Source organism: Desmodus rotundus, chromosome 12 (assembly GCF_022682495.2).
Source record: "Desmodus rotundus isolate HL8 chromosome 12, HLdesRot8A.1, whole genome shotgun sequence".
Classification (NCBI taxonomy): domain Eukaryota; kingdom Metazoa; phylum Chordata; class Mammalia; order Chiroptera; family Phyllostomidae; genus Desmodus; species Desmodus rotundus.
In genome coordinates, this window is record NC_071398.1 from 56,529,075 (window position 1) to 56,555,175 (window position 26,101).

General features: G+C 47.4%; 2 protein-coding genes and 1 long non-coding RNA gene across 4 annotated transcripts in view; 1 reads left to right on the top strand and 2 right to left on the bottom strand.

Annotated features, from left to right (window-relative positions):
- Positions 1 to 10,941, bottom strand: part of LOC123480767 (uncharacterized) — a 59,330-nt gene extending 48,389 nt beyond the window's left edge. The window contains exons 1-3 of the long non-coding RNA XR_006656876.2: positions 10,765 to 10,941; positions 10,118 to 10,310; positions 1,878 to 1,993 (exon numbers count right to left, since the gene is read on the bottom strand). This is a non-coding gene — a long non-coding RNA (uncharacterized lncRNA). The remainder of the gene's footprint in view (positions 1 to 1,877; positions 1,994 to 10,117; positions 10,311 to 10,764) is intronic.
- VCAM1 (vascular cell adhesion molecule 1) lies at positions 6,210 to 24,872 on the top strand. 2 transcript variants are annotated; one of them, XM_024570689.4, is made up of 9 exons: positions 6,210 to 6,383; positions 6,918 to 7,193; positions 9,420 to 9,740; positions 10,950 to 11,216; positions 13,176 to 13,451; positions 15,289 to 15,609; positions 16,653 to 16,919; positions 19,781 to 20,047; positions 23,118 to 24,872. In XM_024570689.4, the coding sequence occupies exons 1-9, from the start codon at positions 6,320 to 6,322 to the stop codon at positions 23,270 to 23,272; spliced, it is 2,214 nt and encodes a 737-aa protein (XP_024426457.2). In that variant the 5' UTR covers positions 6,210 to 6,319; the 3' UTR covers positions 23,273 to 24,872. The 2 variants fall into 2 exon arrangements, with proteins under 2 accessions (XP_024426457.2, XP_045059740.2); XM_045203805.3 differs by lacking the exon at positions 19,781 to 20,047.
- The window catches only part of EXTL2 (exostosin like glycosyltransferase 2), a 60,789-nt gene continuing 57,545 nt past the window's right edge, over positions 22,858 to 26,101 (bottom strand). The window contains exon 5 of the mRNA XM_045203807.2: positions 22,858 to 23,037. Within this exon, the coding sequence (XP_045059742.2) occupies positions 22,873 to 23,037 (165 nt within the window). The 3' untranslated portion in view covers positions 22,858 to 22,872. The remainder of the gene's footprint in view (positions 23,038 to 26,101) is intronic.

The window sequence follows — 26,101 nt, forward strand, 5'->3', positions numbered from 1 at the left end:
ATGCCTGTGTGTTCTGGGAGCCTCTGCCAGGCAGCCCTGGTACCAGAGCACCGGAGGAGGTCTGGACCTCAGCTGCATGGAGACTGTTCTGAAAGCAGGCAGTGTGCTAGGGCAGAAAGAACACCAACCATGGAATCAGGAGATTTAACTTCCAGTCCTCGTTTTCCTATTACCCAGCTGGGTCCCTGGCAGGTCAGTTAGCCCCTTGGATCTCGGTTTCCTCCTGCATCCAATGGAGATAAAAATACTCACTCTCCAGAGTTCCTAGCATGGTTAGGAGACTCCAGTGAGATAAACTATTTTTAGAATTAAAAATAGTTAAAGGCACTTTCCAAATGTGAGATATTTTTATAATATCTTTCAATACCTCACTTAATCTTTGAACACGCGATGTGATGTGTACACTGGGCGGAATGGCGAGATTAACTGGGGCAGTCCGGCCTGGCCGTCCAGGACGTGCTGTAGGCGTCATTAGGGCTCGTTTTTATCCTCAGAAGTCTGTCCGAATCCCTCTGGATGGAGCAAGGTCAACGAACAGTGATGACTTTCCCGTGGGATGGAGGGAGAATACTGGGCCCCTACTATTCCTGTTAAGACCACCTCCCTCCCTTCTGCTCTTCTTCCAAAATTCAGTGAGCTCCTGGAAAGACCCCGTGTCCCCGTCTGTCATAGCCTAACCATGACAAATTGCCTGCAAAGTGGACGCAGGAGATGGTGACCATTAGGACTGACCCTGGACCTTCGCCTGAGGGACCACCCGGGCACCTTCCATCTTTCCGTACAAGTCCACACTTCTGGACTCATCTTCAGTGCCTCTATCTTCCTGACTCGGAGCTTCCACGACTTCCCCTGCGCCCTTTAGAACGGGAAACCAGCCATCTACAAAATCCCTGGTAGTCTCTTCCCTCACCAAGGCTTTCCTCTGTCTTGTTATTCGGATGGGAGCCTGGCTTGGTTTAATGGCTGGGGCCCTGCCACACGGCAATCCCCTTTGATTGGGGATCCTCTGTCTTCTAAATGCCAACTTCAAAACGTTTCTGCTCGCCGCTACTGCCCAAAGCGGTCTTCTTTAACCTCCGGACACCTTCCAGGGGCCCTGCTTCAGTCCCCTCCCCTGTACCACTCCTGTCTTTGTTCTTTGTAGCCTGAAAACCCCCCTGGATCGAGCCACCGATTTTCTGAACCTTCGTGTTCATAATAATCATCGTCACTGCCCAGTTTTCATCATTTCCTCTCCTAGTCGTTCTCTGAAACTTGTTATGCCCCATAATATTCCTAACCAAACTCTTGATATCAAGATTCCTGTTTTCTACCAATACCTCCTTATTTTTAACAACTTATTTACTCTCCTGCAAGCCAACTTTAACTGGCCTTCGGCTCTGTCTCAGAGTCCCCCTCTGCCGTGCTCCAGACTCGCCCTCACGGGTAACGCGACACTGTGCCGAACATGCCTGCTGTAGCTAAGCCTGGATGGAGCAAACCCGGGGATATTTGTACTTGCGTGACTTCCTCAGATGTGTGTTTCATATTACATTCTGTATCTCAGGCCATTTGCCACCTTTTTAGAAAAAACATGGACAGGAGAAAGGAGAAGAGAGAGGGGCAGTTCGGAGAAACACTCTCTGTCCTGTTCAAACATGGCCCCTCTGCCCTTGTTTGCTTTGCTTCCCTGTCCTTCCTACCTCACCTTCCCCCGGCTTCTCCGTTTGCTCTTCACGTTTCTTTGTGTGGCTTAGTTACATTTTACCAGAATGTAATTCCGCAAGAGCAGGGGTACTGTTTGCTCTGTCCCCACTGTGTTCTTATGGAAAAATCCCGGTTTCCTTGGGACAACAACGTATCCAGTTGAATATTGAACAAAATATTCAGTCTCCTACCTTTTCAGTGAGACGGAAGTGGAAGTCACATCTTGGAACTGCTTGGAAAGCCCTTTACAAGGGGGTAAACCCCTTCAGCTTTGTCCTCTTGCCCTCTCTTTCCCTCGTTCTCCTGCCTGAAAGACAGATGCGGTCGTTGAAGGTGGAGCAGCCATCTTAGGGTCACCGGGGGAGCCACATGCTAAGGATGACAACACAGGGAGTGAGACTCAGTCTTGGTCCTTGATGTTTACTTCCCATAGCTGACCCTGAATTTGGCCTGCATACCCTGAACTTGGCCTGTGTGCCCTGAAAACCTGCACTGGTTGCACCCGTCTAAGAGACTTCTGTTCCGTGGAGCCGAAGCAAGGGGAGGAGTAGACACTGAGGACTTGCTGAAGGCCTGTCACTTCCCCACCCTGCTCTGATGCGCCCTCCATCCAACACAGGGAGTGCCCTTCCTCTCTCCTGGGTGAGAATCACCACCATAATGAGCCACCAGTAGTACCATGGGAATGTCACTTCCCTCAGATGTTGTTAGGTCACTCAAGACAAAAAGTTAGGAGACTCTGCCTCAGGAAGGCCCGTGATAAACTGACCACACGGAAGCTGTGGGAGAGGTGGCACTGCTCCAAGCCCAGTCGTTATTAAACAGGTGGAAGGAGTATGCCTGAGCCTCTGAGTCCCACCAACGGCACCAGAAGGTGCTCCGAATTGTCACACCATGAGGGGATTGATCACAGAACCTTAACCTTCCAGGGCACCTTAGTGGCCGTCCAACTGGATGTCTCTCCTAAGGCAAAACTTGACCTCCATCCTATGGTGAGGAGGTGTCCTCCAGCCTTGCTCGACCACTTCCAGTGACTGGGAGTTGACGTATTCACAAGGCAACCTATTGCGTTGTTGAAAAAAAAAAATAACTAGAGAGTCCTTCTTTACAATGAACTCAATATGGTTGCACCTAACATTATTACACACCAGTTATATAGCACTTTATATGTTTATTTAAAGAGACTTCACGCAATTGCTTTTGATTTGATAGTCATAAGACTTATGCGAATCACTGGAAGTGGTACTATTATCCTGATTTGAGCATGTGCAAACAAGTGCAGAGAGGCTACCCATACTTGTGCAAGGTTTCACAGTTCCTAGGGGGAATGGCTGGATTTGAACTCGGGGCTATTGAGCTCAAAGTCAAGCTCTATTTCAAGTTGATGTCATTTAGTCATTCAGTATCGATGGACTGAGTCCCTCCTGTCTACTGGTCACTGTGATAGGTGCTGAAGCTCTAATGGTGAACAAGACACATTCCTGGCCCTCCTAGAGTTACTGTATTTTTCCATGTATAATGCGCAGTTTTTTGCACAAATTTTTGAGGGAAAAATAAGGGTGCGCATTATACATGGGTAGTACCTGAAATACCTTGTATCTGTTCTTGTGTATTGTAATTATTTGTTACATAAAATTTCTTGTACCATAATATGCTCAAAAATAAATGCTAAAATTCCTTTCTGATACAAAAAACAAGTATCTAAATGTAAGTACATATAAAATTGAATTAAAAAATTAAAACGAAAGATTGTTTTCCTGAAAGCTTGGGCCAAAAACCTGGGTGAGTATTATGCACAGTAACTAGTAGTAACTGCTTACCAGTGAGCCCTACTTTTCGCCCTTGGTAGAACCCAGAGCAACAAGCATATCCCTTCCTCTGCACATCAGTCATTCAGTCATCACATGGCTTCAGGGGTTTCTCTTATCCAAATAGAATATCCTGTTTCTTCAACAGCTCTGACTGAGTCAGGGATCTGGGAGCTGTCGAACATCCTCATCACTTTCTTCCAGACACGCTCTCTGCTTTTTTCAGCCTCTCTCCTAGGGAATGGCATCTGGAATCAGACACCTGCTCCCGATCTGGTCCTGCAGCCTGGGGCCCTGGGCGGTTAGAGGTCGAACGCCATGAAAGCAGCTTGAACTTCTTGCGTCTCTTTTGGTTTCTTGCGGCAATGTTGGCTCGTGTTCACTTCCTGGACCACCAACACCTCCGCACAGTCTTCCCATCTTCCCATGGGTTACAGACAAGCCGACGCTCCCTGCACTGTGCTCAGGTATTTGACGCATCACAGCCGGATGCCCGATTGAATGCATTCCCGTGAAGTGTCATTTCATCCTGTGCACCGCTTTTACATCCTCAGAGCTCTTCCTCACCTTGAGTCTGTCACCTCTCAGGTTAGCTGTATTTCCCAGTCATGTGTTATGAATAAATTAGGTAATCATGTCTTCCATGTTACTAACAAAAATGTTGACCTGCGCAATTTCAAAGACAGAACCCAGTAACACTCTTTCTGGGAGGATTAGTCCCAGTCTGTTGGCCCTCCTTTTGCAACTCTATTCACTCACTCATTCGTTCATTCCACGAGTGTTACCGAATGCCTTCTGTGGGGCCACATGCTGAGGTGAAGAAAAGTGAAGCCACCTGAGTGTGTCGAGAGGCCACAGAAGAGAATGCTGTCAACTCGGTCTGGGAGAATCAGGCAGAACCGCAACAGCATCCAATTCGAAGGTACAATGAGGGACTTTATCAGGTATTTCTACTGAAACCACTGTGAACTGTTCAACAGATAAGGCATTCCACCAGCGTTCCAGACTCGGAATCAGATCCAAACGTAGAACTGAAGTTATTGCCCAGGACTTGGTCTCTGTGCTCTTGTTCCGGATCCTGTGGGTCTCTGTCTTTGCACCTCAGAGAAACGCAGGAAACCCCGCTAACTCCCTTTAGGTCTCTCCCGAAGGAGGGCAATCAGCACGGATGGCTCTGGTCATCTTCTCGGGTGACGCCAACACTGCCAAGGACCTCTAGGTTTCCTGTTTACCAGCCAACTTTGCCTGAAGCCATGTTTCTGACTCCGAGATACTTGGTAGGTGAAGCCAAACTCTCGCATCATCCCAGCGCTACATGACAGCTTCCCTTTCTCCCGCACCCTCCAGTGGGAGCCTCACCATCCAAGAGGAGGTGCAGAGGCCTCGCCCGCCACCGAGAGGCAGCTGTCGATTCCAAGCCTCGGTTCTGGCCTTCTGGCCTTTGCCATGCACCACGGTGCGGTTTCCTGCACACACCCCTGTGAGTCTCTGAGCGCTGGGACTTTCTCACAGAACCCAGCACTTTCCGCATGCAGTAGTAACACAGTACCGCTAGCTCTGTAAGTTCCTTTTCCAGATTTTAATTTCTAATGTTTGTTTTTGCACTTTTTTTGGACCCACTAAGTGCAAAAGCACATGCTAGGTACTGGGAAGGCGGAGGTAGGTACAATGATGAACGAGAACTGGCCCCAGCCATAAAAGGAAGTGATGGTCCAACGGGGAAGGTAGACCGGCACGTGTGGGACACCAGGAAGTGGCTGTTCCGGTTTCTTTTTGATAGGCAAGCAGTTTGCAAGGACTTGAGCTGTGTGAATGCAAGGCCACGTCCAAACAGCTTTAAAAAAACATCATTTCAGTGTGGGGGTGGGGAGCCCGTGGAAGGACAAAGAGCATAAAAATGGTTATCGCCACCTCCCGTAATGACAAGAACAAATTTTCTGTTTTCACTGTGTTTGTGGTAAAGTCTCATAGTCTAAGAGATTTCCCACTTCTGATGAATTCCATACATTTTATATTTATTGTAAGTCTGCAAAGGATTCCCAATTACCCAGCAACTGAACCAAAGATTTGGTGACTTTTCTGAAATAAAAGAGAAAAAAATGATTTCTCTTGTTTTGGTAGCATTTCTTTACTTTCCACTCCAGAAAATCATTTCAGAAAGTTGATGTTTGTGATAAAAAAAAAAGTAACTATTTTTAGGAATAAAAAGTTTAAGAAGTTGTGCTGTCTGCCTTTTAAAAACTCATCCAAAAGACAGAAGCTTTTCCTTTTTCTTGTAAGAGGAACCTTAGTCTCTGTTTTAAAATTGCCAATGTATCTTCTTTATGGAGAAAAATCAATTCATAGGGCATAGTGGTTATTTAGCTACCTCAAAAACTGAAGTGTAATTCACTATTCTCTCCCTCTCTCCCTCTCTCCTCCTCCTCCTCCCTCCCCCCACTGGACTCAGAAAGCCTCATTCTGTAATGAGCCTTGCCTTCTATCTTTGCTGCAAAGATGTCCTTTTGGAGTGAAAATCAGGAAAACCTTTAGTTCTCTGGCCTCAGAAGAGTCCTTTCTCTGGGGGAGAGAGTCCTTTCAGCAGCCTCAGCAGCTGAAAGGGGTTAAGGCTGGACTTGGCTGGCTGCCAGTGAAGCTTTTTTTCTGGCTCCGCGGGTTTCCCCTTGAAGGGATTTCCCGCCTCCTCTGCTAGGAGACCCTTTATAAGGGGCAGACTTTCCAGGTCACTCCTCACTGAGCCTCCTGCTTTAGGAGCTGAAGACTCTTCCCAAGCACTTTCTGCTGGCACAGAAGGGAGCGTTGGGGGACCACTACAGCAACTTAAAATGCCTGGGAAGATGGCCGTGATCATTGGGGTCTCAAACATACTTTGGATGGTGCTGGCAGCTTGTAAGTTCTCCCCGATCTGTTGCGAATGTTTGCCTTCCCTTTCAGCCCGGGTTTTGTCTTCCGTTACTTTTGTCACTTTTGTGCTGGGGCACTTACACTGTGGGGAAACTTCGCTGAACCTGACTTGTGATGTGCTATTTATTGAGTGTTGCTGTGTATCATTGTTTGGTCAGAGTTGGCACTGCAAATTGATGTTCTTTTGGAGACCTTTTTCCCAGTGAGTATTTGGATTCTGTCTCTGGTAAGAGCTATTGCTTTAGTTTCCTGTGCTTCCTAATGAGATCAAACTTCGCAAATAACAGAACAAGCCCGATAAATGGGCTCCGTGCTCGGAACCGAGAGTTCGCTAAGCGAAGATAATTTCAGCACCTTCTTTGGAGGGACACCAAGGCCTTTTGGCTGCCTTGCAGTTAGTTGGAAGCAGTTTAGGAAAGAGTTTGGCCAGACCGTAGTGTGGACGTTACCCTGGAACAGAGGAGAGTAGAACACTGAATGGACCGGTGTAACTTTGCTTGTCTCTTTCTGCCTTCACAGCTCACGCCTTTAAAATTGAGATCGTCCCCGAATCCCAAGTTGTGGCGCAGATCAATGCCTCCGTCTCGCTGACTTGCAGGACGACGGGCTGTGAGTCCCCCTCTTTCTCCTGGAGGACCCAGATAGACAGCCCGCTGAACGGGAAGGTGCGGAGCGAGCGGAACTCGTCCGTGCTGACCATGGAGCCCGTGAGCTTCGGGAATGAGCACTCCTACCTGTGCACGGCCACCTGTGGGGCCAGGAAAGCGGAGAGAGCGATCGAGGTGCTCATCTACTGTGAGTGCTGTGGAGGGGCTTTGGTTTTCTTTCAAGCTTGCTTTAAAGTGAGTTTCTGTAAAGGATATTTTTAAAAGGGAAAAGTGTCCACGTCTAGATTCTTGGCCAGAGGACTTACTGCACCAAGAAAGTTATAGAGACAGCTGAGTCTAGCACTGGGCCAGGACCCCAAATCTGGTTCCTTCCCCCAGCTCTGCCACAGACGCGGTGGCCGCAGGTCAGACTCGGCTGCTCTGGGCTTCACTTTGCTGAGCCCTGAAATAAAGATCTGTAAGGTTCTTTTTATCTTACTTTCCCCAAGTTTCGGCTGGATTATATCCTTCCACATTTACTTAGCCATGCGTCTAAGTGATTTATGAACCCCATCCTTCTGGGATTTCCCACTTGTTTAGTCTCCTGCAGCTGGGTGCTTAGAATCAGTTTAAGCAGGCGACGTGTCGTTTAGTAGTAGGCGAGTGGACAAACGTTTCCCCCTTAGACATAAGAAACATATCTGTGTACACGTCACTCATGTGATTTTGGTGTAGATCAGTTTAAGAGTTTGCTGTCGTTGTTTTTGTCGTCGTTAACCCGTAATGTTCACCAGCTGCACCTCCAGGGTATTTGTGTAAGAAATTAGATTTGCCTTGTATATGTGAAGGAATACCCTTGCTTTCCCATTCTACCCAAACACATCCCAATCTATTCTCAATGCAGCAAATCAAGTTAGCAAGAGGAGCGAAAAACTAATGGGAATAAATCACTTGCCTTTGCTTGCCGAGGACCACTCTTTCAAAACCAAAACAAACCAAAACCAACTGCAATGCTTTACGCTCACCTCCTCACGAAGACCTCACTGGCTTGCTGTATAATCCCACTGCCTCCCTCCTGCTGTGGCGCAGCTCAGCTTCGCCCAGCAGCTCTGATTCTCCAACAAGCCCCATGTGCTGCTCAGGCTTCCGGAGAAACCGTGCCTGGCGGGCTGCTTTCAATTATGCCGGTTGTACACGCACAGCTTATGTGTGCGCAGCCCCTGGAAAGGCCCCTTTATGTAAATACAGGGAAAAGTAGCAAGTTCTTATGTTCCCTGGCGGCAGACTGTGAGGGTTACAGGCACAGTTCCTACAGAATATGAGGGACAGAAGTTATGAGTGGAAAAATGGAAAAACTGTGTTTCTTTCACATAAAAGGTTTGCAGCTCCTTTGCCTTCACTCACAAGTCCCAAATAGCTGAAGGTTAAGAGAGAGAGAGAGAGAGAGAGAGAGAGAGAGAGAGAGGGGAAGGAAGGCCCTTCTGGCTTTAATTACCTGGCCTGAAGTTTTTCTTTAAGTCTGTCTCTCATTACGTGTAAGAGTCCTGCCTTCCTTCCACATTTGATTGTAATGTTCTTTAGAGCTGAGACCTTCCAGTTATCATTACACAAGCTTGAATCCAGCCCAGGTGTTGCCGTCACGAAGGTCTGTGAGGAAAAGGTGGCTGACTGAAGCAGGGCCTGCCCTTGGCACAGAGAGGTCCAGGGGTGTCCTGGTTAGGACACTGAGTCAGGCCTGCCTTCCAGGAGTGAGACACTGCACAGGAGGCCCTTCCAGGCGGAGCGGCGTCTGGCGGAGGCCCCCGTGGTGGAAGCCAGTTATTTACTGTGGCTCTCTTCATTTCTTAGCTTATCTTGCCCAATCGCTACTCTTGGCAATGATATTTTGAGCCTCCAGTTCCTTATCTGGAAAATGGAAATATATCTGTCCTAAAATAGGAGAACGTGACATAATGCAACGTAAACCTGCAGTAACAACGCAGAAAACTAGAAACCCTGGGTGTAAATCCCAGACCGAACCCTTATGAGCCGTGTGACGGGACTGGTTGTGCAGATAGCTCTGGGCTTATGTTTTCATACCTGGGAGGTGCAGTCTCTGTCCCTCATGGTTATCGTGAGGGTAAAAAAAGTCATTTGTGTTGAATGAATGGTACAGTGATGGGCACGTATAAGCATTTAACAGACATTGATTTCTTCTCCCTCCTTTTACCGCAGTAGCATGCACACCTTGGTACATGCAGGATCACAGCTGAAGAGTTTGCTAAAAGGCGATCGATGCGTGAACCTGTCCAAACCGTGAAAGGCTGTTTGGGCAGCGAATCCAGGCTGTATTAACTGAAACGCTGGATTCGGTTTGCACGGCAGGAAGTCACCGAAGGACCCGACACAACATGAGCAAGGAGCCTACTCACGTGTGTCCCCTTGACCTTTGCAGCTTTCCCCAAGGACCCAGAGATTCAGCTGAGTGGCCCCCTGGAGGTTGGGAAGCCGGTCACAGCCACGTGTTTGGTGCGTGATGTTTACCCGTTTGAAAGGCTGGAGATGGATTTGCTGAAGGGCGACCATCTCTTAAAAAATCAGGAGTTTCTGGAGCCTGCGGAGACGAAGTCCCTGGAGACTAAGGGTTTGGAAGTGACCTTCACTCCTACCAATGAAGATATTGGGAAAGCTCTCATTTGCCGAGCTCAACTACACATTAATGAAATTGACGCAGAACTCCGAAAGAGGGTGACGACGAAAATACTGCAAGTTCACAGTAAGTGTTTGTGTGACGTGGTCTAGTCTTCATGGGAGTTAGCCTTGGATGTATACAGCAATACATTGAGCAGCTAAGTCAAAAAGCAACTTGTTTTACTCCACTTCTATTCACTGAGAACACATTTGTCAACAACATATTTCAATGAAAAGAGCACTGGGTTTGGGTTAATAAAACTTGAGCTTGAATTCTGGCTCCATTAACCATGTGAACGTGGGTCACTTAATGTCTCTATTTCCCAGTCTGTCCACAGGAAATGATACCACCACCTGATGGGGCAGCAGGAAATGGGCTCAAATGGTACCATCTGTAATCACGTTTTGTAAACTCTTACACTATGCCCTGGAACATCGGGGTGTTATCAGGCGAGCACTTACTCTGTGTGTACGCGTGAGGACACGTCCACGTGTGCGCTGGGTGGGAGAGCAGAGATGAGCTGTGTTGGCTCCACATTCCCGGGGCTGCCGGGGTTTTGAGGCGGTCTCCTGGTCCCAGAGTCGTGTAGAGGGGCCTCCCCGCTCTGGGCTCAGATGCGGTGTTCTGCTCCAGACGCCACGTTGACAGGGACCGCTGCCAATCGGAGCATGTTCGAGAGAATGAAATGGAAAGGCTCGCTCATATTTTGAAAACGATAGTCAACCCTAGAGAATACAAAACTTGGAAAAGAGAGCTGTCACGATGTCTTTGAAAGGCAGTCCTGTGGAAGAGAGATTTAATTTATTTTGCAATGGCGGAGGATGGAACTATGACCACCGTGTAGAAGCTAGTTACAGAGAGGAAGATTTTAGCTCAGCAGGGGGAAGATGTTCTAATAATTAGAGCTGCCCCCAAATGACATGGGCTGTTCTGTAAGGTGGTGGCAGGCCTCATGCCCAGCGTGTGGAAGGGGACTCAGGTGGCCCCTGGGCCAGGGTGTCGAGATGGGACTCCCACCTCACCTGGGAAATGGAACCATGTCCAGGGTCTTTGTTAATTCCTGAGTATCTATGGCCAACTGAAAACACCAAACATCCAAAAAACTCACCCAGTCAAATTAGTCAGGAACCAGATGGCCTGCTTTCTAGGACGCCGCAATTCTTCCTACCAGCCGGACGCGTGAGGTTGTCGGATCTGAGGGTACGCCCACAGGCAGTCTGGGAGAGCAACACACCATCCCTGTTGGGTGGAGATGGTGCTTAGCAACTGCTCACATGTGGCCTGTCTTTTCAGTCTCGCCCAGGAACACCGTGGTCTCCGTGAACCCCTCCGCAAGGCTGCAGGAAGGTGGCTCCGTGACCATGACGTGCTCCAGTGAAGGCCTGCCGGCCCCGCAGATTACCTGGAGCAAGAAATCAGATCACGGGAAACCACAGCTCCTTTCCGGAAACGGAACGCTCACTCTCATTGCTATGAGGATGGAAGACTCTGGCATTTACGTGTGTGAGGCTGTTAATCCGGTTGGGAGAGACAGCAAAGAGGTGGAACTGATGGTTCAAGGTAAGTAGAACGTGAAAAGGGAAGACAAAAGTGCCGTCGTTGGGTCTCGAGCCAGAATTGCTCCCTGGAGCTTTACGGATGGGCCACCTCATGGGCATGTACTGCAGCACAAGTATACGTTCATCTTACACTTGTCACAGTCGCTTGCCAGCCACATCGCGGGTGCTCAGTAAATGCAGGATGCGTAAATTATAAACGTGGGCAACTCCCATTTTTCACATCTGAAAACAGGACGCTTCAACTTGGGTGGTTGAAAAAATGAAACTCAAAGTCGCCGTCAGTAGATGAATGTGGCTGGGCGTTAGGTTAGCACACCAGGAAAGATGCCACCCCGACAAGAGCACGCAGAGCTCGTTGGCCGTCCTGGCCACCCCAGCATCCCCTGAGTACCATTTCAGGGGGAGGGGAAACACCGCTGGGGGTGGGGAGGGCTGTTTTGCACTTTGCATGGCAGGATCCTAATGACTTTAAGTAAGTACTAAAGAGAGAACTGAACTTTCAAAAGAGTTTTCCTTACCTAGTAAGTACTCCCTTAGGACCCACAAATCCGCATGGTAACAGATGCAGCCACTGTAAAGAAAAATATCTATCTATCTATCTATCTATCTATCTATCTATCTATCTATCTATCTCTGTGTGTGTGTGTGTGTATATGTATACATATATATCTGAGACTTGTTCCCAGGCAGGAAGCGGCTCTGTTTTAGAGCGTCCCCTCTCACACTAGCATGTGAGCAATTCGGAATGATCTGTCTCTTCCTGAATCTGATAGCCTAGCAACTTATTGAGCTAATTTCAGGTCAGCCTTCTCTGGAGGATGCTACAATGTCAGGATTAGACAAACCCAACCGAGGAAAGTAACTTCTGGCACAGAAGGAATTGCATAGATGTGGAGATTTCTTCCTTCCATCCCCAGCCTGCTATTTACACAGACAGTGCCAGTGATTTTCCCTGGAGTCCCCTCTGTCATTTTCGGAGTCGCCCGACTCTTCCAGTTTCCTCAGGGGAGCAGAGTGGGGGTTTGCGGCTCCCTCCCTCCCCAGATGGCGGTGTGTGCGTCCAGCAGGGGTATCCGAAGGGCTCTCCTGGACACTGGAGCCTTAGGAGTCTGCCCTCCACCTCAGTTTCCAGCCCCTGAACTAATTGTGAAGTATTTTTGTTTTGTATCACATGAAGTTTGGAGGTGGCTCATATGTCACTTTACTGCCTAGACTTTGGCGTTGCTTTCTTAGTGTGACTGTCAATGGTATCACTTCACATTGCTGGCACAAAGCTCTCACCGCTGGTGCATCATGGGCATTGCCTCTGATTGGAAGACATCTTCTGGTCGCTTTTTTCAGACCTCTTAGGCTTGTCTGCACATGAGAGTGACCGGATTTCGTTGTCCAAGCAGCTGAGAAGCTGGGACCTGGAGTCAGATGCACCTGGCTTCAAGCCTTAATTTCGTCACTTGTAAGCTGGATAAAAATTATTTAGCATGTCTGAGCTTAAATTACCCCACGGAAGAGGAGGAGGAAGAGGAGGAGAAGAACGAACAGCAACAGTTTATGAAGTTGTGAGAATTAAATGAGATGATATATGTCAAAGGGTTTACACAAGGCCGAACACACTGGACCCTCTTAAATTATCTGTGTTGTTACCCACTATGGCAGGGGTTTGATAAACTATATTTGAGCAGAGACTGGATTATTGTTGGGAAAAGATGCCCCATTCTGTCTTGACAAATTTTTAGCCACATTCATTCTGTTCCATGAATGAATCCGCAGACTGTTGTGGGTTCATTCTTACAAGACGTGGTCTCGTCCCTGATGGTCCCAAGGGGGAAAGGAGTAACTTGTTCTTGGCACAGATGTTTCCAGAAAGGAAATCAGGAAAAAAAAAAAAGAAAGACCTTATATTGGAATAGGTTAAAAGAAGAAAATAACCTTACCTTCCTTTCGCCCTGTCCTTTTCCCCCAGAAAAACCGTTCACTGTCGAGATCTCCCCTGGAGCCCAGGTCGCCGCTCAGGTTGGTGGCTCGGTTGTGCTGACGTGCGGTGTCACGGGCTGTGAGGCCCCCTCTTTCTCCTGGAGAACCCAGATAGACAGTCCTCTGAGTGGGCAGGTGCGGAGTGCAGGGACCACATCCGAGCTGACCCTGAGCCCTGTGAGTTTCGAGCATGAACGCTCTTACCTGTGCACCGTGACCTGTGGACGCAGGAAACAGGAGAGGAGAATTAAGGTGGACCTCTACTGTGAGTAGCTTTCAGAACTCTTTGCTATGTTTTTTCCAGTTCCATTGGAAGTAACGTAATACAAGTCTAATGTAAAATGAGAACTGTGTGTTTAGAAAGGGGACTTAGCATTGCGAATGGTTCCTAATCCCCCAAAGCAGAATTTCCAGTGCAACTTACTTGGCCTAAATCTTCTGTGCCTGTTCCGTACGTACACAGCATCAGCAGTCCTTGGGGCTTGTCCTGCCCGTGGCACAGCATGTGCAGGAACACGCCATGACACGCACTGCCTCCCATGCCCTCTCTGGGTGTGTTGGGGGTGCAGTTCAAGGGGATAGAGAGCAGGGAGCAGGGCTCAGTGCCCGTTCGGATAACTGGGGAGCGATGACAGCTGCTCAGTATCGGAAGTCAGGCTTGAGCCCCAAGCTGACTGTTTTGAAGGCATATTTGGAAAGCTGATGGGCAGGATGGGAAAGGTGAGGCAATGAGGAGCAGGCGAAAGCCAGGAAGGCAGGCGGGGAGACAGGGAGTCAAAGCAGACAGTCAGAGGTAGCTGCCCAGGTGACAGGCAGAGGCGGGGGCAGCAGCAGGTGCTAATTCTGACTGAACTGCACACATATTCCTGCGCTGTTTCTTGCCCTTCCGGTCACCTTGATAAGAGCCCTTCACAACCTCTGATCTCTATGAACTTGACATTGCTGGAGTTCCTCAGTTTTCGTGAACGAGGGACAGAATATGGGAAGTGTGACTCGGCCTTGCCCAGTTCAGCAGAATCCAAGAGAACAGACTGCAGAGATTTTCTACCAGGAAAGCCACCCAGGCTCGTGTCCCCATCAGAACTCGCTGGGGACCAGTTAGGGCCCAACTTTAAAGGGTGGGTTTCACTGTGCTTCCCTACGACCCGGGGTCCAGGAGCGGCTGATGTAGGCACATTTCCAACAGAAACGAGAACCAGCCCGGAGGTCTCGTGGCAACTTGTGAATATTTGAGGATGTATCGCTTCAACAACACTTTGCTCCTGGGGAACAAATTTTAGCGTTGGTCTTGCTCTGGGTAGCTACTTTAGTCTTGTTTTCATTGCTTCGCATGAGATGTAGAATACATGTTATTCAGAACCAAAACTTCTTACGTTTTTTTTCTTAACTACCAAAAGTATTGCCTGAGAAATATTTAAAACTGGCTGCCTAAACTTGGCCACTGGAAGTGTCTAAATCGAGAATGGCCCCTGTGGGTCTTCGGCGATACCCAGCAGTGGGCCGGGCTCTATGAAACCAAGTGTGAGCTCTGAGCTCAGAGGCATAGGAGTTCTTATCTCAACTCAGGGACTTCCTCCGTACAATGCCTACAGGAAGTCTCTTCACCTTTACGAGTTTTGTAAGTTTCTCTTGCTGTAAAACAGGTTGTCTACAAGTTTCCTAGCTGTAAAGTAAGGTACACAATAGCCACATTATCAGGCCGTTTTGAAGACTGAGCTATATTAAGGGACTAGCACACAGTCAATCCTCAATACATCACGGCAAGTATTTAAAACACTTAAAACCCGTGGTTACTAAATGAGAGGGTGGAAGCTCACGTGTGCTTCGAAAAGGCAATCCGTGGCTCTCAGCAAGATGACATCGCTAAGAAGAAAAAAATATGTATTTATTACTTGATTACTTCATTCACTATGGTTTTGTCTCCAGTGTTGGATGTATTTAATGTCATAAATCTTTACACTTGATGTCATTCATTATATATTGGTGATCATTCTATCCCAAGGGATTTAACACTGCCTTTGAGACCTTTGCACTTATTGAGGTTGGCTCTGTGTCTCTGCTGAATGTCACCTACAAGGATCGCTTCTGCTTGCCGTCCACAGCGTTCCCCAGAGACCCAGAGATCGAGATGAGCGGTGGGTTAGTGGATGGACAGCCAGTCGCGGTTGGCTGCAAGGTTCCCGAAGTGTACCCTCTGGAGCGGCTGCAGATTCAGCTACTGAAGGGCGAGAGGCTCATGGAGAGTAAAAACTTTTTGGAGGCCGTGGAGAAGGACTCCCTAGAGACCGGGAGTGTGGAAATGACCTTCATCCCCACCATTGACGATACTGGCAAAGTGCTTGTTTGTCAGGCTAAGTTACAAGTTGATGAAATGGAGTTTGAACCCAAACAAAGGCAGAGTACACAGACGCTTTGTGTGAAGAGTAAGTATGACGCATGCGCAATTAACGGGGATTTCTTTTTTTTTATTTTTAAATTTTTATTGTTTAAGCTATGACAGTTGCTCCTACTTTTTCTCCCTTTCCCCACCTCCACCCAGCCCCACCTTCGCCCTTCCCCTAGTCAATGCGCATACTGTGTAGTCCACACCCAGGGGTTGTGCCTAAAAGTTCTATGGTCAATCCCTTCACCATCTTTCTTTACCACATTGGCCAGGCAATAGTTAACGTGAGCTTACGAGTGAAAACCTCTGTGAAAAAACAAAACTGAAAAGAAATTCCAAAATAATGGTTATTATAACCAACCACCCCCAACACCCAGAACAATAACCATCTCTCAGCCTATGATCCTGTGAGCGGGCAGTTTCGGAGAGGGTCGTCTGATCAGCGTGATTGATAGGAGATGAGCCCACTCATGGAAGCCGGTTGGCAGGTCGGGGTGAGGGGTGGCTGGTCCCACATGGCCTCACTTCCATGTCTGAGGTCTTTTCTGGGATGTCTGGGCCTCCCTTTCTCCATGTGCTGTCTCCCCCTCAAGGAAGGTGGCTCGGGTTTAGTCACCAGAGTGCAGTGTTTCAAGAGGGTGACAGTGAAAGCCGTCTCTTAAACCTCAGGCTTGGAAGTCCCGCAGTGTTACAGCTTCCGTGGCACGTGGGTCACAGGGAGTCGCAGGGCAGCCTGGATGCACGGGGCAGAAACAAGACTGCCTTTTCACAGGAGATTCAAGTAATTTGTGGCCACGTGGGATGTGCCATCAATGTCAACATGCACCATCACCCACTGTTTGGCAGCGGGCGCTTCTATGGAACTTATTTCCACCAGCAAATGCCGTGGTGCGTCCCTTTTTCCTGTCCATGGCTCTGTATTTGCTAAAGTACAGGGGGCCCGAAGCCTCCTTCCGTGAAGTTATCAAGGCTTATAAACTTTTCTAAGCCATGGATTACATAGCCCTGTTTTGCAATGTTATTAAAACGCTATGGAACTCAGGGCACGTGGGGTCAGGCTAACAAGTGTCCCTACCGTTTCAGTTGCCCCCAGGAATGTAAGCATCTCGGTCAGCCCCGCCTCCACCCTGGAGGAAGGTCGTTCTGTGAACATGACCTGCTCTAGTGATGGCCTTCCAGCTCCAAAAATCCGGTGGAGCAGGCAGCTACATGACGGGAGCCTGCGGTTCCTCTCTGAGAACACAACCCTCACCTTGACCTCTACAAGAAGGGGAGATTCTGGCACTTACGTGTGCGAAGCGAGTAACCAGGCTGGGACAAGCAGAAAAGAAGCTGAATTACTTATCCAAGGTGAGCAGACTGTGATTAATGAGTTTATTGCTGGTATTATTTTGGTTGTGTTACTGGCTTTGTACAAAGTCCTCTTTTTAAATATATATATTTTTATTTTTTAAGTTACAGTTGAGGCATAATGTTACATTAGTTTCAGGTGTATGATCCTGTAATTGGACATTTACATAACTCACAGAGCGATCGCCCCCATACAATGTAGGACCCACCAGACACCGCATGTAGATAATGCAATACTCCTGACCACATTCCCTGTACTGCGCTTACATCCCGTGGCTGTTCGGTCATTAGCAATCTGTACTCCTAAATCCCCTCATCTTTTTCCCCCGGCCCCAGCCCCCCTCCCATCTGGCAACCATCAGAACGTTCTCTGCATCTGTTCTGCTTGCTCGTTTTTTTGCTTTGTTTTGTCTTTCTTTTTGATTCCACATATAAGTGGAATCATACGGCATTTGTCTCTCTCTGTCTGACTCGCACCATTCGGCACAACACTGTCTGGTCCACCCCTGTTGTCGTCGCCAGCAAGACTGCATTCTCTCCATGGCCGAGTCCCACTCCACGGTGCGCATGTGCACCACGTCTTCTTTCCCACTCGCCTGCGGACGGGCACCTGGGCTGCTCCACTCTCGGCTGGGCTGTCGTAAACGACGCTGCACTGCACCTGTGGCTGTCTGTCTTTCCAGCGCAGGGTTCTGGGTTCCATTGGTCACGTACCCAGAAGTGGAGTTGCTAGGCCCTTCTTTGTCTCTTGGTTTAAATTCGATTTTGCCTGGTGTACGTATTGTTACCCCAGCTTTTTGTTTGTTTCCATTTCCAAGAAAAATCTTTTTCCATCCCGTTATGTTCAGCTCGTGGGTGCCTTTCAATCTGAGGTGAGTCTCTTGTAGATGGTAGATGTGAGGTTATCGTTTTGTTATTCATTCAGCCACCATATGTCTTTTAATTGGAGCATTTAGCCCTTTTGCCTTTAAAGTAATTGTCGACAGAAATGTATTTATTGCCATTTTATTATTCATATTTTTGATCCTTTATTTTTCTTCTTCTTAAAGAAGACCTTTTAACATTTCTTGTAATACTGGTTTGGTGGTGATGAACTCCTTTAGCAGCTTCTTGTCTGGGAAGCTCTTCATCTGTGCTTCGATTCTAAATGATAGCTTTGCTGGGTAGAGTAATTGGTTGTAAGTCTGCTTTTCATCACTTTGAATATTTCATGCCAATCCCTTCTGGCCTGCAAAGTTTCTGTTGAGAAATCAGCTGACAACCTTATAAGAGCTCCTTTGTGGGTTACTAGCTGCTAAGAACACCCCCCTCCTCCACCCCTCCGCAAATGAGTATAAGCAGCTTCCAGGACAACTTCAAGTGTGCCAACATTTGTATCATAGGGTGCCAGAAGAGAAGAGAGAGAGCAAGACGTTGAAAATCTATTTGAAAAAAGAATGATGGAAAACCTCTCTAACCTGGTCAAGGAAACAGATATAAAAGTCTAGGAAGTGTAGACAGTCCCAAACAAGATGATCCCAAAGTCCACTTTAGAAACAAAATTTTTACTAAAATATATATATATATATATATATTGAGGGTTTTGAAGAGCTCATGGTGTTTTCCTACACACGGGAAGTGCCCGCAATAGCAGCACTTCCTTAGGGCCCATGCCAAGTCTCTTATCCTAAAACGTGTTGAGCCTCAAGTGCACTGTGAGCTCCAGGAACTGCGCCAGATGTCCCCGTCTCCCTTAGGAGACGATATGGCGTTGAGTTATGACTAAGAAGAGGAGCGTGCGTGTGTGAAAATTACTTAGCATTAAAGCCACCGCATCTGGACTCTCAGTGGTACTCTCACAAGGTGCCTGCTAGTATTTGCTCAGAAGCCTAAGGGGCACTTAAACCCCTTGTAAACGCTGAGATTAAGAGTGTCAGGGACCGTGTCCTCTGGGCCACTTTGGTGGCCTGGAAACATCAGAGTCAGATCCAGAGCCTCTCTCCAGAAGGACAGCCAAGACTGAGGACAAAACAGGTTGAAACCATAGGCAGTTTTAGGCAAAGCCATAAAGTGATCAAAATCGGCAGTTTTTCCCCATCACTTTCCCTTTTGAGGTTCAGGGCCCTTTTCTTCACTGGGGCTCTCCTACTCCTTGGTGTTATTTCCGCTAAGTAGTAGTGACTTTCTTGCTACTACCTTGTCTCGATGATAATTTGTATTTTAAGGGGAGAACTGTAGAAGGGCAATGCACAACCTTAAAGAAAGCCTTTAGGATGGATGTTACTATCCTGCCACTCTGGTGGAGGAGAGACTCTCAGATCAAGTCGGAGAACGGAGAAATTTAAGGGGCATCTCAGCTGTGAAACGGTGCGAGAGTACCTCCCTCCACGGGCTGCACCGTACCACAGGGGCTGTCTGTCAGGTACCCATTCCCCCGTCTGGCGCTTAGTAAAGGGCGGTCGTGGTTGCTAGGAGCAGGAAGAAAGCCACCTCAGCACAGCTGGGTTTCGTGATCTGAGATAACCCAGCCCATAAAAGCCTTTGTCCTTCAAGGAAAGCAAACCATTTTGGTTGCATGAAAGAGTTCCTTTCCAAATTCGACTTCTATCGCTGTTTATTAAACACCCATCTTTTGGCTCGGCTGGGTGAAGGGTTATATTAAGAGACATGCAAGAAGCATAGGAAATGTCTTCTTTTATTAAACACATGTTACATTTACAACATCCAGTCAATGCTTGGCAGCTTTATGCTCCCTTCTATACATCGAATGCGAACAGTAACCACAAATAGCTCCCTGATAGCTATTGTCGCTGCTATTACATCAATAAGGAACTGGTTTACATTTCATCCAATCAGAGGTGCCTTTCAAATTCTCTTTACAGTCGCTCCACAAGACATGCAGCTTAGAGCTTCTCCTTCTGAGAGGGTCCAGGAAGGAGACTCTGTCACTATCTACTGTACATGTGGAAATTATCCTAAAACATGGATAATCCTGAAGAAAAAAGCGGAGACAGGCGACACCGTGCTAAAGTCTGTAGAAGGTGCCTATATCATCCACAAGGCCCAGTTAGAGGACGCGGGAGTCTACGAATGCGAATCTAAAAACGAGCTTGGCTGGCAGTTCAGAAGTTTAACACTTGATGTTAAAGGTTAGAGTTTGGGTTTCATTTCTGTTTTTCAAAATTTTTAATAATAGGTGAGAAATTTGGTGGACTGAGAAGAATTTCTAGGATTAGATGAACGAGTTGGCAAAAATGGAGCTGAGTTCCATGATGGTGGTTCTTTCTTTCTTTCTTTCTTTCTTTTTTTTTGAGAAAGCAGTACCGATTTTTATTGTCAAAACAAGCAAGGGATCTGAGTATAACAGAAGACACAGATTGTGGTTATTTCTTAATATTTCCTAAAATAATAATGCCCAGCTGCTCTAGCCTGTGGGGCCTGGCCAGGAAGTGAGTGCCGAGCTCCCATCTGCTTTTTGAAAAGTGGACAATTCATCATTGGTCTCTGAGGTCTTGGATCTCCTAAGTGTTTCAACCTATTTTCAAAACCTTTCCCTGTGGGTTACAAGGAAACTAAAGGAGTAGGGTTGGCACATGGGAGAAGGAGGTCTGTTCCAGACCTGTTTCCTTCCTGACGGGAGAGAGCCCTGCCCTCTGCCACGGAGTCACTGCGTATCTTCTGGATTGGTGCTTTTCAGGATAGTAATCGGGAGTGGCCACCTCCACGTGGAACATAAAAGAGTCTCTAGACTACAGAATGGCCTCCTTAAAACCCCAGCCCCCTGTCCATTCTGCCCTCTTCTGATGGAGGGGGGCAATGGTATCAGCAGAGAAACTTCGGGGACCCCTTAATCTCTGAACCCCTCTGTGAAGGACAAAAGTAAGACCTGCCTTTTCTAACCAGCCTCCCATGCCTTGCGAGCTAATGGGCTCCCACCATGGGCTGGAAGCCGTGCTTGGAATGCTTGGGACCACACACAAACGCAACTCTCCTCTCAGCCCCTGGTGTGGGGCTGTACGACTTAGCAGTTGCTCGTCAACATAAGGAGGGTCTGAACCCAGGTCGGAAAGCAGGTAATATTTTACTCATCCGGCCAAAACTGTTAAGATTGCCAGCCTCACCTTATGATTTCTATCTTCACAGTCCGTCCTCGAAACAGGACAATACCAATACATCCACCTAGACATGTTAAAGGAGGGGACATTGTCACAATTACATGTAAAACTTTTAGCCACCTGCCTGCAGTGAGTGTCCTGGAAAGAGTTGATCTGGCCAGTGGAGCTACTCTGTGTTCAGACAGTGGGACCTTGACCTTGTCACTCAGCACGACTCGGGGGTGTATGTAATCAGTGTGGGCGATGAGTCTGCATGGATGGAGGTCTCAGTCGGGAGTAGGTTGAAATGCATGCGTCCCTTCCTTCCTTTCATTCCTGATGCCTCCAGGCTGCCTTTAATGAAGTCTAGCCCCCAGAAATCAGATGCCTAACATTTCTGTAATTCTGTTTATAGCTAACAATTCTCTTTAAAGACATATCAAAGCTTCTCCATTACCTAACTCTTTCTCTTACACATTTTCTAATTGCTTTATTGAGTTGGTAACTTATATTTTTGCCATTTTCACTTATTGCTCAAAGCATACTGGGAAGTCATCTGGGAATTCAGCCCCCCAGACTTAATATGGTTTAAAATGACTACAAATGAATGGAGACGAGACTCTGATATTTTACCCGGGCAGTTCGAACTACTTTTCCTTTGCATTTAGCTGATTTTTAAAATTAGCTTTGTCTGGTTTTGGCCTGAGTGGGGTCCAACAACAGACACAGTCGTGAGCCCTTTAGGGTGTTCAGTGTTTATCCAGTGAGTAGAAAGTTGAATTTGAACGTGGCTCTGGGAGCTGACTCAGCAGCAAATGTGTGTTCTATGGCAGATGCTGAGGGGAAAACTGAAGGCAAAAGCCAGTATTTATTTAATTTAAAGAAAACAATAGGAGCAGAAATGCACTGCCCGACACAACACTGCCGCCTGACCACAGTTACGACCACGGACACCCCGTTCAAACGTGACCCGCCCACTTTGACTCGTTCGCGCCACTCTAGCAAGGGGAAGCAGAAGAAACTGAGAAGACGGTCGTTATGTTTAGCGTGAAGGGTTTTTAACTTCAGTAATTTGAAAAATTTACTCCCTAGCGTGACCCCAGTGGGTGGCCTCCAGTGGTGAGAACCTTCCAGAGGGAAGGTGGGGGTCCCCAAAATCAGACACCCACTTCTCCCAGGACGGAGACAGCACCCATGCCACCTGAAGACATGTAACCTGAGAGGTCACACAAACATAAGTACGAACAGAGAGGGGTCCCCAGCAAATGCCTTGCTGCCTTCTTCAGCTGGTCTTGTAAGGTTAAGATATTAAGCACTGTCGTAGCTCTCAGATGATGGTTAGTAGATTAGAAAGAGCACTAATATTAGTTTTTGCACACTATGCCCTTTTGTACCCACCTTACAACCAAATGACAAAAATAAGGTGCAGAAAGAAAAAATATGCCACTGTTAAAATATATATATACATCGGGTGCCAACGACTCCAAGCAGTGAGGCAGGTACTTACGATTCAGTGGTGGACCAAACCCAAAATAGGTAACGACCAGTCTACAGGAGGAGACCGGATTTAGTAGATAATCATACCGACGAATGTTCCATTACACACTGTGAGAAGAGCTACCAAGGGAGAGTGGGTTATAAAAGCTTATGTAGGCTGGGGGAGATGCAGGTCATACAAGGCCTCTTTGAGTAACATTTATGCTAAAATACGATCCTATCCAAAAACTTCAGTTTATCAAGAGATGATATACATGGTGAAGAGGAATAATATATAGTGGGATGCCCTACTTCAGAGATACAAAACACAGAGTTTCCTGTGTTCTCGAACACGAGCCCTAAAACGTTGCACCCGTCCTTCCATTCTGCAAGTGAACCTGAACCTATTGGACTCTGGGTTTGTGGAGGTCCGCACATCCTCCTGACCCAGCACGGCCACAGCCACGACCACCTGCGCATCGGCTGGTCCAGAGGAGTGTGTGTTTGGGCTCGTCCCCCTTGGCCCTTTCCACTGCTTTGTTTCGCTTCTCTTTCGAGGACGCGTTGCACTGTGAAAACATGTAAATATTAATGATAAGCAGTTTCTTTGTGTGCCAGACATTAATTGCACCATTTTGTTATTTTCCAGGAAGAGAAAGGGACTACTTTTCCCCTGGATTTCTCATGCTCTATTGCGCCTCCTCCCTCCTCATCCCTGCCATCGGCACGATCGTTTACTTCGCCAGGAGAGCCAACATGAAGGGCTCCTACAGCCTTGTGGACGCACAGAAATCCAAAGTGTAGCGAATGCTTGAAATGTTCCCACAGACACACTATTTATCAGTCCAAATCCTTCCTCCCACTCCACGGGAAAAACCTGAGTGGAGGGCCTGGGCCTCCCGGGATGTGGTAGGAACTCTTGCAAAGAACCGGGCTGCGGATGCTCCTGGCTGGGAGCAAGGCGCCAAAGGGAGACTTTCTGCCTGAAAAGCAGGCACTACCATGGAGGTGCGGTGACTGCAGTAGGCCCCTGATGTGTATATACAGTAGCGTGATCTGTACATTTGTAAAATAAAATTACTCCATGGCAAGATTGCTTGGAATAGCAGCACCCGCCACGAGAGCTCTGAATAATTAAACAGTGTTGCCTACACTGACGGTTCTAACATAATGCATCTCAGAAAACTGTAACGTTAATAGTGACTGGCGGGTTACCTCTGTCTCATCTTTTTATATTTCATTTCCTGTAACAAACTTGATTCCTATAAAGTTCACGGTCAACAGCTTCATATTGGTAAACCCGCTAGGGTTTCATATTTTTTTACAGGCAGATGACGAACTGAGAGGGCACTGGGGTGACTTTCAGGTACGAGACCCGTGGACCTACGGTGTAATGGTTGGCTGGGTTTCTCTGGACGGTACGGACGTGGTACGGAGACGTATGATGCTGGTGCTTGCTCACCATGCTCTTGTGCGACTTTCCCAACGTGGCCTAAGAACGCAACCCCTTTGGATCCTCCTTTGTAAATGGCTAGTCCTTTTGTATAGTAAAGTGATCGCTGCTGGACTTGTGAGAGTTGTGTGTGTTTATTTGTTGTCAGCTGCTTGCTTTCACCACGATGTGGCTCTTCTTGAAATCCCGAGTTCCAAGAAGGAAGAGTTCACACCCACAGAGATAACAGGTGATGCTCAAATAGTGTGGCCCTCGAACCGCTTTTATCCGCATCACCAGGGTACCCTGATAAAAACTCAGATCTCTCGGTGCCATCTTAACCCACTGAATTGCAATATCTGGTTTTGTGTCCTTGGAACCTACAATTCAAAGAATTGGAAATACAGCACACACGAAGGCGTGAGCCCAGGTAAACACGCGTATGTTAAAAGGCACTAAAAGGTCACCAGGTACAAACCGCTGAGACAGAAAGCCAGAGTGCTGACACTCCTCAGAGCCGCTACACGCCCCCTGCCCATCACGACTCTCCGCAGGAACCAATCTGGAGTTGCGTATGCACCATGGCCTTGCTTGCCTGGGAGATGTTATACCTACACAGGTAGTCCTAAGTAAAGCATTATTTAGTTTTGCCAGGTTGTGAATTTTATATAAACATAATCAAATAGTAAATTTGCCTTTGACTTTATTCTTTCAGTCATAATTATGTTTTTGCATAACTCACCCATGTTGTTGTATATAGATATAGGTCACTCACTTTTTATCAGTCTATAGTATTTATTACTCTATATGACAGTATAGTGTTAAAAGATTTTGCCACTATTTATTCATCTATTCTACTGTTGATGAATAGAATATCCAGCTTTTTCTATTATGAGCAATGCTTCTATAAACATTATTTTATATGGCCCTGGCTAATACTGAGTGATATTAAAAAAATCTGTTTACAAAAAAGTACATACTATATGGTTTCCTTTCTATATAGCTCAAAGCGCGCATGCGTGCAGACACACACACACACACAAAGCCTGGTGTTAAAGTCAGGATAATAGGTCACTTCTGGGGTGGCAGTGACTGGAGTGGGGCACACTAGGACGTTTTAGGGTTTCTATTTTTGTTCTGTTGCTCGATCTGGGCTGTGGTCAAGTTAGTAAAATTTACATTAAAAGGAAGATTCCTGAAAATCAAAGGTCTAGAGGGAAGACGGGCACAGGGTGTACGCCCTGGGAAGAGAAGGAGAGGAACAGGTGACCTCACCCATCCCACCCCCAGATGTCGTCTGTCCTGGGATAACAGGAAAAGTCCTTACAGAAACAAGAGCTGGACTCTCTGCCTCAGGAGTCCGTGATGGTGTGGGGTCAGAAATAGTGGGTCATCCCTCCCTAGAGACAGAGAGGTCCCCCCTCTCTTCCTGATCTTCCTTCCAAGAACATTTAGGGGGGAGGAGCAGAATGCGGTGGAAGATGGGCAAAGGAGGACGAGCAAGCCACCCTCCAGCCACAGTAGCCTGATCTTTGGGAAGAAGGGGGTTTGTTATCTACTCTGCTGGTCTCAGGCATGGGTATGGCTGGGGCTGGATGAGACTGTCCGTGTTTTCTGGCCGTCTGGTGTTACAGTGAGGGCACCTACAACACTTCGTATTGTCTATAAATCTGAAAACTCATTCAGTCGCCTACTATTCTAGTGGGAAGGAAACATATAGTTGACTTGGGGAGTTTCATAAGAAGCACTTTCAGGATATGAGTGAACTTCCATGTCTCTCAGAATAGAACTTCTAGTATCATTTTCTTAGAAATGGGTTCAAACCTTGCTGCGGACGTAATGGCAGCGTCCGTTCTCAGCCGCTGGCCCGTTTGTTGTGTTGATGAGACTGGCGAGTTCGCTGTCTCCCCCTCTGAGACTGGCAGTCACACCACCACTCATAAACGGGTTGCAAACATTCATGACAGTCCCCCTGTCATCACCACTGCCACGATCTTTCCTGCTCTGGGTAAGTGATGCTGGAAAAGTGTCAAACTCAAGGTTGTTCACAAATAAAGAAAAGCTGTACCTGCCCCCCAAAACTTCTTGATGAATGAATGCAGATTCATAATGGTCTAACACAGAAAATAAGTCTTCTTCTGCTTCTCCCCCTCCTCCTCCTCCTTCATCTGCTTTCCTTATTGAATCCCCACAAATGACTC